The sequence below is a fragment of the Poecilia reticulata genome, unplaced genomic scaffold, assembly GCF_000633615.1.
Source record: "Poecilia reticulata strain Guanapo unplaced genomic scaffold, Guppy_female_1.0+MT scaffold_278, whole genome shotgun sequence".
Lineage (NCBI taxonomy): Eukaryota > Metazoa > Chordata > Actinopteri > Cyprinodontiformes > Poeciliidae > Poecilia > Poecilia reticulata.
This window is the reverse complement of record NW_007615057.1, coordinates 101,998-113,628: the sequence shown is the minus strand read 5'-3', so window position 1 is coordinate 113,628 and position 11,631 is coordinate 101,998. Positions and strand designations below refer to the sequence as shown.

Genomic DNA, 11,631 nt, shown 5'->3' with positions numbered 1-11,631 from the left:
TTGAATTGATCAGATCCATTAGCAAACCATTAAAATATTGATAATAGTCACTGCATTCAATAAGTACTTAAGATAAAATAATATTGAACTTTTTTTACATTGATCAGTCCATTCAGAATTTTGCAATTCTGTTTGTAATTTTTAATTTTTTTTATTTTTTTTGCAATAAGAATCAAAGAGGGGAGTCGGGGCAGGGAATGTGCTGATCGACCACATAAAATTCAACAAAAAAATAATTGATGTATTTGGTTGTAGTGTCATAAAAGAGGTTTTCTGTTCAATTTCAACTTGTCTGTGTTTTCATTTCGTTAAGGCCCATCTCTGTTGGAGGCGTGTCCATGTCTGGTTGATTTCGTCTCCAAGGTGGCCTTTAACTACGCTTCAGGCTCCAGCATCCTTTCTTTCACTCTGAAGCTCACTGGCTTGATTGGTGCTTCTGAAGATGGCTTTAAAGTTCTGAAGGTACAACTAAAGAATCCAAACAGCCCCCAACCTGGTATTCCATTCTCTCATCCCTCCATCTCACTCTCTAATGTGCAGGAGTGCTCTGTGTTGAAACTGGTCTTTAATCCTCAACACTGGCAAGAGGCAGGACTTTGGGAGGATCCGTGTCTGCGGATTGGCTGGATCCAGGGTCTAAAGATGATTCTGCAGCACTCAGAAGCTCTCAGTTTTTTTGCGCAAGCAGGTAATTCATCACATAGGACATTTGACCTTCTTTTGTTCACTTTGCTTAATAAGAGTTTTACAAAGAGACTGGCGGTGTTCCTTTATTGTCTGCAGATCTTATTGAACCACTCCTTCAACTTCAGACAGACCCAAGCCTTTTTGTTGCTTCAGCTGCCAATCAGACACTCGCTCAAGTCCTGCTTCTCTGTCAGTCTCTATCCTCTGTGGGTCATAATGGTTCAAAAAATAGAGACTTAGAACACAACAGTGTGAGTATGGAAACCACCCAGAATTACAGTGGTATAATCACAAAGGTCTCTGAATATCTGAACAAGTCAGTGGTTCTGAAGGAAATTTCACAGCTTCCTGGAAGCCAGCAGATCCTCAGGCTGCTGGCCATGCTCCTGGTCCGGGTCGGGCCTCCTCTGAGGGACACACTGTTGCTGGCTGTCATGAACTCTCTGGAGGAACTGGTGACAACAAGCTGCAGTCAGCTCACAGTTCCTCTCTTGGATGTCATCCTGGCTGCAAACAGGTGAGATCATTTAATCAGGTGTTAAATGCAGCTAGCAGTCTCTGCTCTAGCATTAAAGCACCAGCATTAGATCTACATTAGATCTGTTTTAGCCCAGTAGCTAACTTGCTAGTGTATCCTATAAGCTAATGGCAAGCTTTATGCTGTGCAGTACTGAAATAGTTGGCAGTCAATAACCACAGTTCACTGAAGCACATGTATTTCATCCAGCTAAAACAATTACTTAAATTCTGATACCAGACCAAAACAAAAAGGAAAATGATTTTCTGGGTAAATATAAAACTTTATATATATCAAGAAATCTCATGCCTGTCAACCTCTTGTGCAAAAGTTTCAATCCTCCCCTAATTTCTTCATACTTATCTAATGAGCTAAATAAAAAACTGAGAAACAAAGTATCACTAAAAAAGTGAAACAACAATGATAAGATTATTAAGTATCCTTTAAAAATTAAGCCTATAGACCAGGGGTGCCCAAAGTGGGTTCTCGAGGGCCGGCATCCTGCATGTCTCTCCCTTGTGGTAGCAACAACCTTTTCAGCAAGTCAATGTTCTTCTTAGGCCTCGAGGACCCACTTTGGGCACCCCTGCTTATAGAAGCATAAATATAGATAGGTTAGGGTAACTGAAGCCAGTCTAACTAGACTAAGATTTATCAAAAAGGAAAGTTTTAAGCCTAGTCTTAAAAGTTTTCAGGGAGTCCGTCTTACAGACTAAAACTGGAATCTGCTTCCAGAGGAGAGAAGCCTGAGAACTAAAAGATCTTCCTCTCATTCTACTGCTAGAACAGGGGTGGGCAATCCTGGTCCTGGAGGGCCGGTGTCCTGCAACTCTCTTCCTGGTCCAACACACTTGAATCCAACAGCTGAATCACCTCCTAAGTGCAGTCAAGTTTTCCAGAGTCCTGGTAACGACCTCATTATTTGACTCAGGTGTGTTGAAGAAGAGACGCATCTAAAAATTGCGGGAGACCCTCCAGGCCTGGAGCTGCCCACCCCTGTGCTAGAACCTCTAGGAAGCAGCAGTAAAGCAGCAGTCTGAGAGTGAAGTGCTCTGGACCATGAATCACATCAGGAATGGGAAGCTAATATCAGAGAAATATGATCTCTCTGTAATTTTCATCAGATCCTTCATTTGCTTTTTAAAACTTTCTATGCTGCAATCAAAGTGGGCATAGCGAGGCTGAGTGGATAAGCTAACATTCATGGAAGTCAAAGCAGTTCTTTGCGGAATGCATACTGGCTGGGCTGTTACGATGATTTAAGAAACATAATGTGTAGTCCTACTATAGTCCAGCTTTGAAGTAACAAAGGCATGCTATGGGCTTTCTGCAGCACTCTGGGGGAACATAGTTTTTAATTTTCAAGTTTTAGAGAGTGAAGATCTTGAAATTTGTTTTAAGGAGTTTAAATAAGATTAGTTAGATTTAGGTGGTGTGAGAAAAAGCAGCAAACAGGAATAGTCCAAAGAAAAAACACTTGAAAGACCTCAAATAGGCTGTAGAACCTCATCTCCTAGAGGGCAGTTAGTGTATTTAAATATTGTATACATGGATTGCAAGATAACTATATCAAATGTCACTTGTCACTGTAGAATATAAAAACATTTTTTAAACTAAAAAAAAACTTTCTTAAAAAAAGTAATTGGAATGAATGAAGCTGGACCAGTTTCTTTCCACACTTTTAATTTTGACTATACATGTGTGTTAACAACTCCACATTAAACTTTAAAGTGCTTAAAAATGAATAATTTTGTTTTAAGCACAGATTTTGAAGGATTCATAAAGAAGAAACAGATTATTGAAACTAATGTCCTTCACTGTTAAATTTTAATGAATGGATTATATTTATTTGCACAGTGGACTTAGGGACGATTGTGTCCCAAAGCAGCGACTCATCCGACTTTTGTGGGCCATGTTGAACATGAAGAAGCCGGATGATGTTATGCAGGCTGCAGCTGCTGTGCTACGCAGCCACCAGAGGTGAGTGTAGCAGTAAGCTAGAAAACCTTTGATTTTCCTGTTAAAGCAGAACCTGCTATCTGGTCCATCTTCCTCTGTGTTCAGTGACCCCGCCCTCTCTGCCCACTCTGCTCGAGTCCTGCTGCTACCCCTGGACATCGTTACTGGTGTCTCCTTACTGGATGAGAACTCCACAGGTGAACAAACGACATTGGTGTGTTTTTACTTGTGTAATAAATGTTTATTAACTCCCTTTAAGAGCATGTTGTCGAATCCTGCAGAAGGAGAGCTTCGAATTTTAATAACTGAGCAGCTTAAGAGGAAAAGCTGCATCTCCATGATTTGTGTATGTCTATCAAACATACCTCAGATCACACTAATGGTGAGTAAAATCAGCAGATAAAAGGAGCATCAGTTATTTTTATTCCATGTTGAAACTGTCAAACTTGGATCTGTTCCCCCCCAGGCTTCGGACCGCCTCCCGTGTCCTCAGAGGCTAATTGTTACTGCAGTTTTGTTGTTACTGAGGCTGTGCTGTGTGGACTCCTCATCTTCATCACCTGGCTGTGTTGAAGTTGTCAGATTTATTACAGGGAACAGCAAAGTTCAGAAATGTGCCCTGGAGGCTCTGTTAGTGCTCAGCAAGAGTCCAGGTAAAACTCTGATTCTTCCAAACACTGCAAAGCATCCAACATCTCTTCTCTGTCACTCTGTGTTCAAGCTGGTGGGTGATCAGACAGGAAAAGCAGCAACAGGCAGGTTTTACCAAGCTTAAAGGAGTAGTATTATGTATTTTCTAGGCACATTGTGCCATTATTAAAAATGCAATAAATCTCCAATATGACTTAAAAGAAATTTGACTTTGTAACACCTTGAAATTGAGCCTCTGTCTCTTTAAAAACTCCTGCTCTTTCTGAAACTCCACCTTCAGGAAGTCATCACAACATGGCTCCTTGATTAGGACTTTAACAATGTTTTCAGAAACTTCTCAGCATTTCACTGAGAAGTAGTTCCTATGAGTTCAACTGATGTGCAGTTCCAACAGGTGTTTGCTAATTGCTTCTGGCTAGTCTGAAGGAGCTGCGTGAGGGGGGGTGACAGGGGGGATCTCTGTGAGGCAGAAGCTCGGTAGCTTCTGTGGTAGAAGCTACCGCAGCCTCAGAGCTGCGCTTTGAAGGCCAGGAGTTTTCCACAGCTAAATGGTTGCCATGGAGATTAAAGGATTTCTTAAATATAAATGAATCAATGCAACACTCTAGGTCTAATTTTGAAAAGGGAATAATGTTATAACATGATGTAAAGTTAAATCTTACATAATACTTTCACCTTAAATCAAATTAAAACCTGAATTTTTAATTTGTATTTTTACATTTTATTCTATGCTGAACAATTTTGTAAGTTTTTTTTGTCTGTCGCTATTGTATTTTTTAATTTTTCTCCACGTTACTATTTATCTTTTTAGATAAATAATGGAAACTAAGCCCACAATTTAAAATGCTGGCATTTATTTTAAATAATTTATATGTTTGTTTATTTTTATGTTGCTTTATAACTTATCTTCATTTCACTTTCAGCTAAAGTAAATTCATTTGTATTTTTAAAATGTAATATTTTTACCAGAACTTTTTATTTTTACATCTGTGTTCATTTTTACATTTCATATGACCTTAAATTCTAGTTATTTAATTATTATTTCATGTAGCAGACCCCCCAAATGAAGGATTGTGGCTTTACTGATGAACAGTGAGGTTTATTGGAAGTAAACCCTGAATTTCACAATAAGAGCTGTATGTAAGACAGTGTAAGCTACCAAAACACACCTTTACAACCGTAACGTTTGAACCAAAAAATAACATTCACTACTAAAATATCAACTCTTATTCAAAAACTATACCAGTATTCATATACAATAACACAAATTTACAATTTCAACCAATAAATAATAGAATATGAGAGGCCTATCGGCCAAAACCTACAAGATCCTTTCAAAATTAAAGCGCACCGCCGGTTTGTGTTGGATTCACACTTTCAGTTTATTTCCAGCGGCTGTAAAAGTTTAAAGCTTTGTGTTAATTCATTTGCAAAAGGAAATTATGTATCTGAAAATAAATTAAAATATATTGTGTGACAGTATATCCTGTAAACCACAAATGTGCAACCTCAATTAAAATTGGTGACATTTGACAGGCAAAAACTCTTTCTAATTCCATAAATAATTCGTTACCAGTGACTACTCTCACTTCAAGGTGACACTGTCTCTAGAAGACACCCACCAAATGTCATCAAGATTTGATGATGTTAGACTTGCAATCCGGAAGAAGAAACATAGCTAATTTGGCGAGCTATTGAAGTTTCATAAATCAGATTAAGTTTTCCCAAATCACAAACTGTTTTAATTATTCAGCTATTAGCACTTAAGAATCAAACCCATGTTTGTTTTGTTGAGTTGTAGTAGTTTTGGAACTGGTGTGTTTTTAATGCGTTCCAGAGATGAATAGTACTAATATGGTCCTTCTATGAAGTTTCATAAAACAAAGAAAGGTTTCACAAATCACTCATTTGTTTATCTATATTCTGCTAGTTTACAATAATCTAGTCCAAGTTTGAAATGTCTGTGGTTGCAGTTTTTAAAGTAGAGCAAATTAAAGATGCTCAGGATAGTGTAAAATCAAGTCAAATTTACAAATTCAGTTTTGTTGCCTCAAAAATTTTTTAAAAGAAAAATGACTAAGTCTCTCATTCTTTCTTGGTTATCAAAATCTGAAGTTCAGATCACATTAATGCATCCACTAATTATTTAGCTGAAGAAAAACACAAAGTTAACATATAAGGAATAAAACTTAACAAAACAATTACAAATGTCTTCTTTTGATGGGCTTTAAATTTGAAATGAGACTTTAGAGGTGGATGGCAATTGCTGGGTGTCTTCTAGAGGTGTCCCAGTGTCGCCCTAAAGAGAGAGAAGTCACTGGTAACTTTTACAGCCGCTGGAAAGAAGCTTAAAGTGTGAATCAAACATAAACCGGAGGTGAGCTTTATTTTTGAAAGGATCTTGTAAAGCAGGGCGCCATAACTTGTGCCGTTGTGCACGTCAAACTCGAGTGCAGGCTGGCTCTACTGTCACTTCCGAAGAGAAATGACAGTAAAAGACTTTGATAGTACATGTGAGAGAGTTTGAACGTTTTGGTCTGTTGGGCCTCTCATAACAGAAATACCCTTATTTATAAAGTAAACATACTTTGTGCCTCTATCAATGGGGCCGCTAATAATACATTTTAACAACGTTGTTGCAACTTGTCTTCCGTTCTTTTCTGTTGCTAAGCTGCTGTTCTATAATTTAAACAGCAGAAGTTGTCTCATCAAAATAAAGGCATAAAATCAAAAACCAGAAGTCGACCATATATTGTACAAATAAAACGAAATAAAGATAAATGCTAAAAAGGGGGTACAACAAATAAGGAGCTTAATTTTGAGTTATTTACATTTTAAATATCTAATCTGGTATCTTCTGCTGTGGTTGTTTAGTTGTTTTGTTCCTTTGTAAGCTATTTGAAGCACTTTGTGTAATATTTTAAAATGTTGTGGTACTTCATGCAAAACAAAAGCTGACTGAGTTCAGTAGGGTCATCTTATATTCTTCCTGTTTTTGTTTATTCTCAGGAGTGAAGATGGTTCTGGTTGAGGTCTTCAAAGTTCTAACTGAATATTTAAATAGTCCTTCATCTGACCCATCTGTAAGTTTGTGTACATTTGACACTAGTCACATTTCAGCAAGGACTCCGAAATTAAAAAAAATTGGGGCCCTGTCATTTATAAAATTAATCGTATTGTGTTTTCTAAAATTGTTTTTAGCAGTAAAAATTAAATGTTACCCCTCCCAGACCAAAAAGCCCACATTCATATTTGCCCTGAACCCCCATGGATCTGCATGAAATGGTTTGTTCCTGCTTGAAGGTGATGGTGTTCAGCAGGAGTCGGTAGAAGACAAGAATGACTGGTAGTTACTATGCTGCCAAGGAAAATTATAAAGTCAGGTTTAAAAAAATTGATAAATTGAGAGAGAAAAAGACGAGTGTCAATTTGTAACAGTTTTTTCCTGTTACAAAAAGAGAGAGGTGGGTACACTATGTAAGATTATCAACCATTTAGCACAGTTGGTGTAGCTACAGACTACTGTTTGCCTCCATTTCACTAACATCTAATGAACAAAAGAAAAAAATGTACTAATACCAATTACCATTCATATATTTAACTGGTACCTGTGCCTTTTACCACACTTAGCAGATGAGTCAGTCAGCAGCATCTCTAACCCAATGCCCTCCTGACCTGTCCTCTCCTAAGTGAAATTAAAGCTGCAGTATGTAACTTTTATTTAAAAAATTATTTTTTGGGGGGGGTTAAAACTGTCATTATGATGTGACAGTATGACATGAGAGATAATCTGTGAAAAACTAATTTCCTCTGCCTCTCCCAGTGCTATCTAGAAACAACCAATCAGAGGCAGGAGGCGGGTTTTAGTGCTGCAAATCACAATCTCACGTGGCTGCTCATCGTTCCTCCCCATTTCTCTGTGCTATGCTGCAGCTGGCACAGCCTGTTGTGAATGATCAGTTTAGTTAGAATAGCTACCAATGATGGCAGATAAACTATTTTCCTGTAACAATAAGTTGTTTCTCCACCATTAACACATTTAGCAGTGAGTGAATGAGGTTGATTGACAGTGCTAAGACCCTCCTCCTGGTTCTGATTGGTTGTTTTTGGCCAGAACATTGCATTACTTTAGCTAACAATAGTAGTTCAGGGAGCAGGTGGAGAAGATTGATCTTTTCACAGATTATCTGTCTCATGACAAACTGTCACAACATGGTGACAACTTGAACAAGTATGGAAAAAACATATTTTTTTATTAAAGTTATATACTGCAGCTTGAACAAAATGCAACTTCATAGAATTTTTGAGAAGTCTGGATTGCTTCATGTGTATTTTGCATGTTGCCTGTGACTGTTGCTGCTGGAGAGAGACATTTCAGTAAGCTAAAGCTAATAATAATTAAAAATGTAATTAAATTATTTGCATACTGTATATGGACTGTTGCATGTGAAATTCTCGAGCAATAAATATTGTACTAGTATCAGTATTGGACCAAAGAAAGCAAGGCAGTTGCTTTCTTTGTGAAGCTTTTCATGGGTCAAATAGACTCAAGAAACTGTAATAGCAGCCGCACAGGGGGGCCCAATTACATTTTTTGTCATGGAGCCCAAGATTCCTAGCGGCACCCCTGCATTTCAGAAAATACTTAAAGGATTTTAAGTTTAATTTGTTATAATAGTGACACATAATTGAATATTTACATGTAATTATGCTGGATTCTACCTGTCGATTCATTTTTATACCTTGTCCCTTGGTATAAAAAGGGACAAGTGGATAATAATTTTGTTATCCACAAAATGATTCCAAGAGGAACAGTTGATTATTAAAGAATTAGCTTGCACCACCCATCCGTGCTCCTCTCTGGATATTGAAGATAGTTATGGTGTTCCGCAAGCCTCGAGTTGGATCTGTTTTTGTTTTTATCTTAGTGATGTTTGGATCCGATCAGTGACAGTCCCTGAGGAAACTCAACTCCCAATACCTGTTGCTGGTTTACTCGTCCCTAAATTAAATGTTGTTTACTTGGTTCACACTGCTGCAGAGGAAACTGCTGGAGGAATTTCAAATTGAAACATATATTTTGAATCTGACCCATCTGTAAATCATATTGTTCTGTTTATGACCATGTGGTCACCAGTCAGATCTGATATAGCTGAAGGTTATCCAGTTCCCTTCCAGTGGATAATTCCAGATCATGATGACTGCTCAGATTTTATCTCTAGTAAAGTTCTCAGAAAAGTATCACAACATAAAAAAAATTCAAAGTTGAGAACTAAAATAGAAGAAGTGCCTGTTTTGACCTATTTTTTATGTCTTTGAAATATCTTTGTGTTTATGCGCCAGGTGCTCCAGAAGTCCTACCAAGTTGTGATAAAGTGGGTGGGTGTTTGTCCAGATCTGTCCTGCATCACAGACCAGCTCAGAGAAGGTACAGCTCTTGGATTTGGCCCTGTGTGACAGGAAGCATGTGTAGACAGATAGTATTTCCTCTCTCCTCGCTGCTAGGTTTCATCCAGGCGGTGAGAAAGCGTGCTTGTGACACGCGCTGGGAGGCCAGAGACTCCACGGTGGAGTTTCTGGGTCACTTGGTGGAGGTGCCCTCATGCTGGACATTCACTGAACAGGAGACGGAACCATTAGATGTTCTCCTGGGCGGCCGCAGATTTACGGTTCCTCTCCTCAAGGAGGCGCTGCAGGATCCAGAGAGCTATGTGAGAGCCAGCTCCATCTCTGCTCTGGCACAGACACTGGCACCCAGCTGGCAGGACGGGACAGCATTAACACAGGAGCAGGTTGCCAGAAACGGCAGATTTTCCAATCCCACCCAAAATTCAGTGCCATTTTTCATGACCTGAAGTTCTTTGTTCCTTCCAGGAGGACATAGTAGCCCAACTGCAGGAGGTTCTCTTCCAGGACTCGGAGGGATTTGCCAGGAGGGCTGCTGTGAAGTACTTCACAGCCTGGTTCTCCGCTTGTTCCTCGCCTTCCTCCTGCTGGCTCCTCATGCAGTCTATGCCGACCGTCCTCTCTCAGGGTGTCGCTGATCTGGACTGGGAGGTCAAACTTCACACCCTGGAGTTGGCAGAGCTGCTGCTGGACCGAGCCTTTCCGGATCCTTCTCCATCTCATTCCTATGCTGTGATGTCTGACCAAGACCACAGACTTCCCATTGCAGGTCAGCAGTCAGACCTGCTCAGCAGCTTGAAGAATTTGGTCGATTGGGGAGTGGTCTCAGCTCTGTTGTGTGGTGTGGTTGACTGTGACAGACCCGTTGCTCTCAAGGCCTGCCAGCTGCTGCTAAAGCTCCGAGGCATTGTTTGTCCAGTGATGGATAACGCAGCAGACACCAGAGTTTTTTGTCAACTGGCTGGAGCAAGCGTGTTGCAGCAGGTCAGAAAGATCCAGGAAATTGGGAAGGACACCCATGTTGTTTCTGAAGCTTGCAGTGAGGCAGATGAGGAAGGCATATGTGCCAGTGTTGACCCAGAGTGTGTTGGTGTGTGTGAGGTGTTGAGGCTCCTGGATTTAGATGAGAAGCTGAGCATCTTGACCCAAAGCAGCGACCACATCTACAATTCTCCCCTCTCTCTGCTCCAGGACATCCTAACAGCTGCTGCTGCTAGCTCTCCGCCTGGCCAGGACTCGCGCCAGGAGCTCGTAATGGACTGTTACTAACAGCCAGACACACAGAAGCAAACCATCTTCAACGAGTACAATCAAATAGGTCATACATGCTGATTTAAAACTGCAGCATATAACTTTAATAAAAAAATATTTTTTTTTTACATATTTATTGAAACTGTCACTATTTGGTGACGATATGTTCTGCAGCAATCCTAACCCTAACCCTGCAGCAGCTAACAAAGCCTGTAGTGACTGCTAAGGGTAGTTAGCATGGCTATCAATGACGGTAGATAAACAGTTTCTCTGTAACAGCGAGTTGTTTCTCCGCCATAAGCACATTTAGCAGCAAGTACATGAGGTTGAATGACAGCGCTAAGACCCTTCTCCTGACTCTGATTTTTTTTTGTTTTTAGTCAGGAGAGGTGCATTACTTTGGATTGCAATAGCAGCTCAGGGAGGAGGTGGAGGTCAATCTTTTCACAGAAAAAAATATGTAAAAAACTTTTTTTTTTAAGTTACATACCACAACTTTAAACAGACAATTTTCAGTTTTAGATCTTTTATTGACAGGATTACCTGTGATGTGTCTCATTACCTATTCAAAATACAACTTGCCTAATGTTTTGAAGATTTTCCTATGGTGTAAGAAAAAACTAAATATAATGGACAGAGGCAGAAAGATCCATATAGCATCTTGAGACCTTTCTAGGTTTGGATGCATGTGTGATGGGGCACATTGTCCTTCCTGACCAGACTTCCACCCTCTTGTAATGCCTTTTCATGCTAAGATCGATCTTTGTGTGCAAACACAAATACGTTAGCAATCCTGGTAGATATCTGTAAAAAGTCTAATAAATTTCTGCAATAAAATAGCTGCATTGCTTTTTTTCCCAGAAACACAGCATTTGGTCTTGGAGTTATGCAAATGATGAAGGATGTGTAAAAAATGCCTAATGCCCACTGTTAAGTATGATTCAATTCAAATTCTATCCAAAAATACTTTATTTTCTCAAAGAGAAATTAAATGTAACTCATCCAAGAATCTTCACTCATTGCGGATAGCGATGCTGTGGGCAGGAAGGGTCTCCAGTAGCAGTTTGTTTTGCAGTAAATCTGAAGATATTTGTGTCTGTGTAGTCATATAAATCTGTATTGATATTACTAAATAATTTATTAAATAAATGCTGAACTAC

At 39.3% G+C, this 11,631-nt stretch overlaps 1 protein-coding gene across 4 annotated transcripts in view; it reads left to right on the top strand.

Annotated features, from left to right (window-relative positions):
• The window catches only part of brat1 (BRCA1-associated ATM activator 1), a 12,719-nt gene extending 1,088 nt beyond the window's left edge, over window positions 1-11,631 (top strand). Inside the window, exons 2-12 of one of the 4 annotated variants that reach the window (XM_017303451.1) lie at window positions 314-462; window positions 541-688; window positions 784-938; window positions 1,032-1,204; window positions 3,062-3,184; window positions 3,269-3,545; window positions 3,630-3,816; window positions 6,824-6,897; window positions 9,158-9,242; window positions 9,320-9,606; window positions 9,689-11,631. In XM_017303451.1, the coding sequence (XP_017158940.1) occupies window positions 314-462; window positions 541-688; window positions 784-938; window positions 1,032-1,204; window positions 3,062-3,184; window positions 3,269-3,545; window positions 3,630-3,816; window positions 6,824-6,897; window positions 9,158-9,242; window positions 9,320-9,606; window positions 9,689-10,489 (2,459 nt within the window). In that variant the 3' untranslated portion in view covers window positions 10,490-11,631. Of the gene's footprint in view, window positions 1-313; window positions 463-540; window positions 689-783; window positions 1,205-3,061; window positions 3,185-3,268; window positions 3,546-3,629; window positions 3,817-6,823; window positions 6,898-9,157; window positions 9,243-9,319; window positions 9,607-9,688 lie in introns of all 4 variants that reach the window. The other 3 variants (XM_017303450.1, XM_008403003.2, XM_017303449.1) reach the window with 3 other exon arrangements.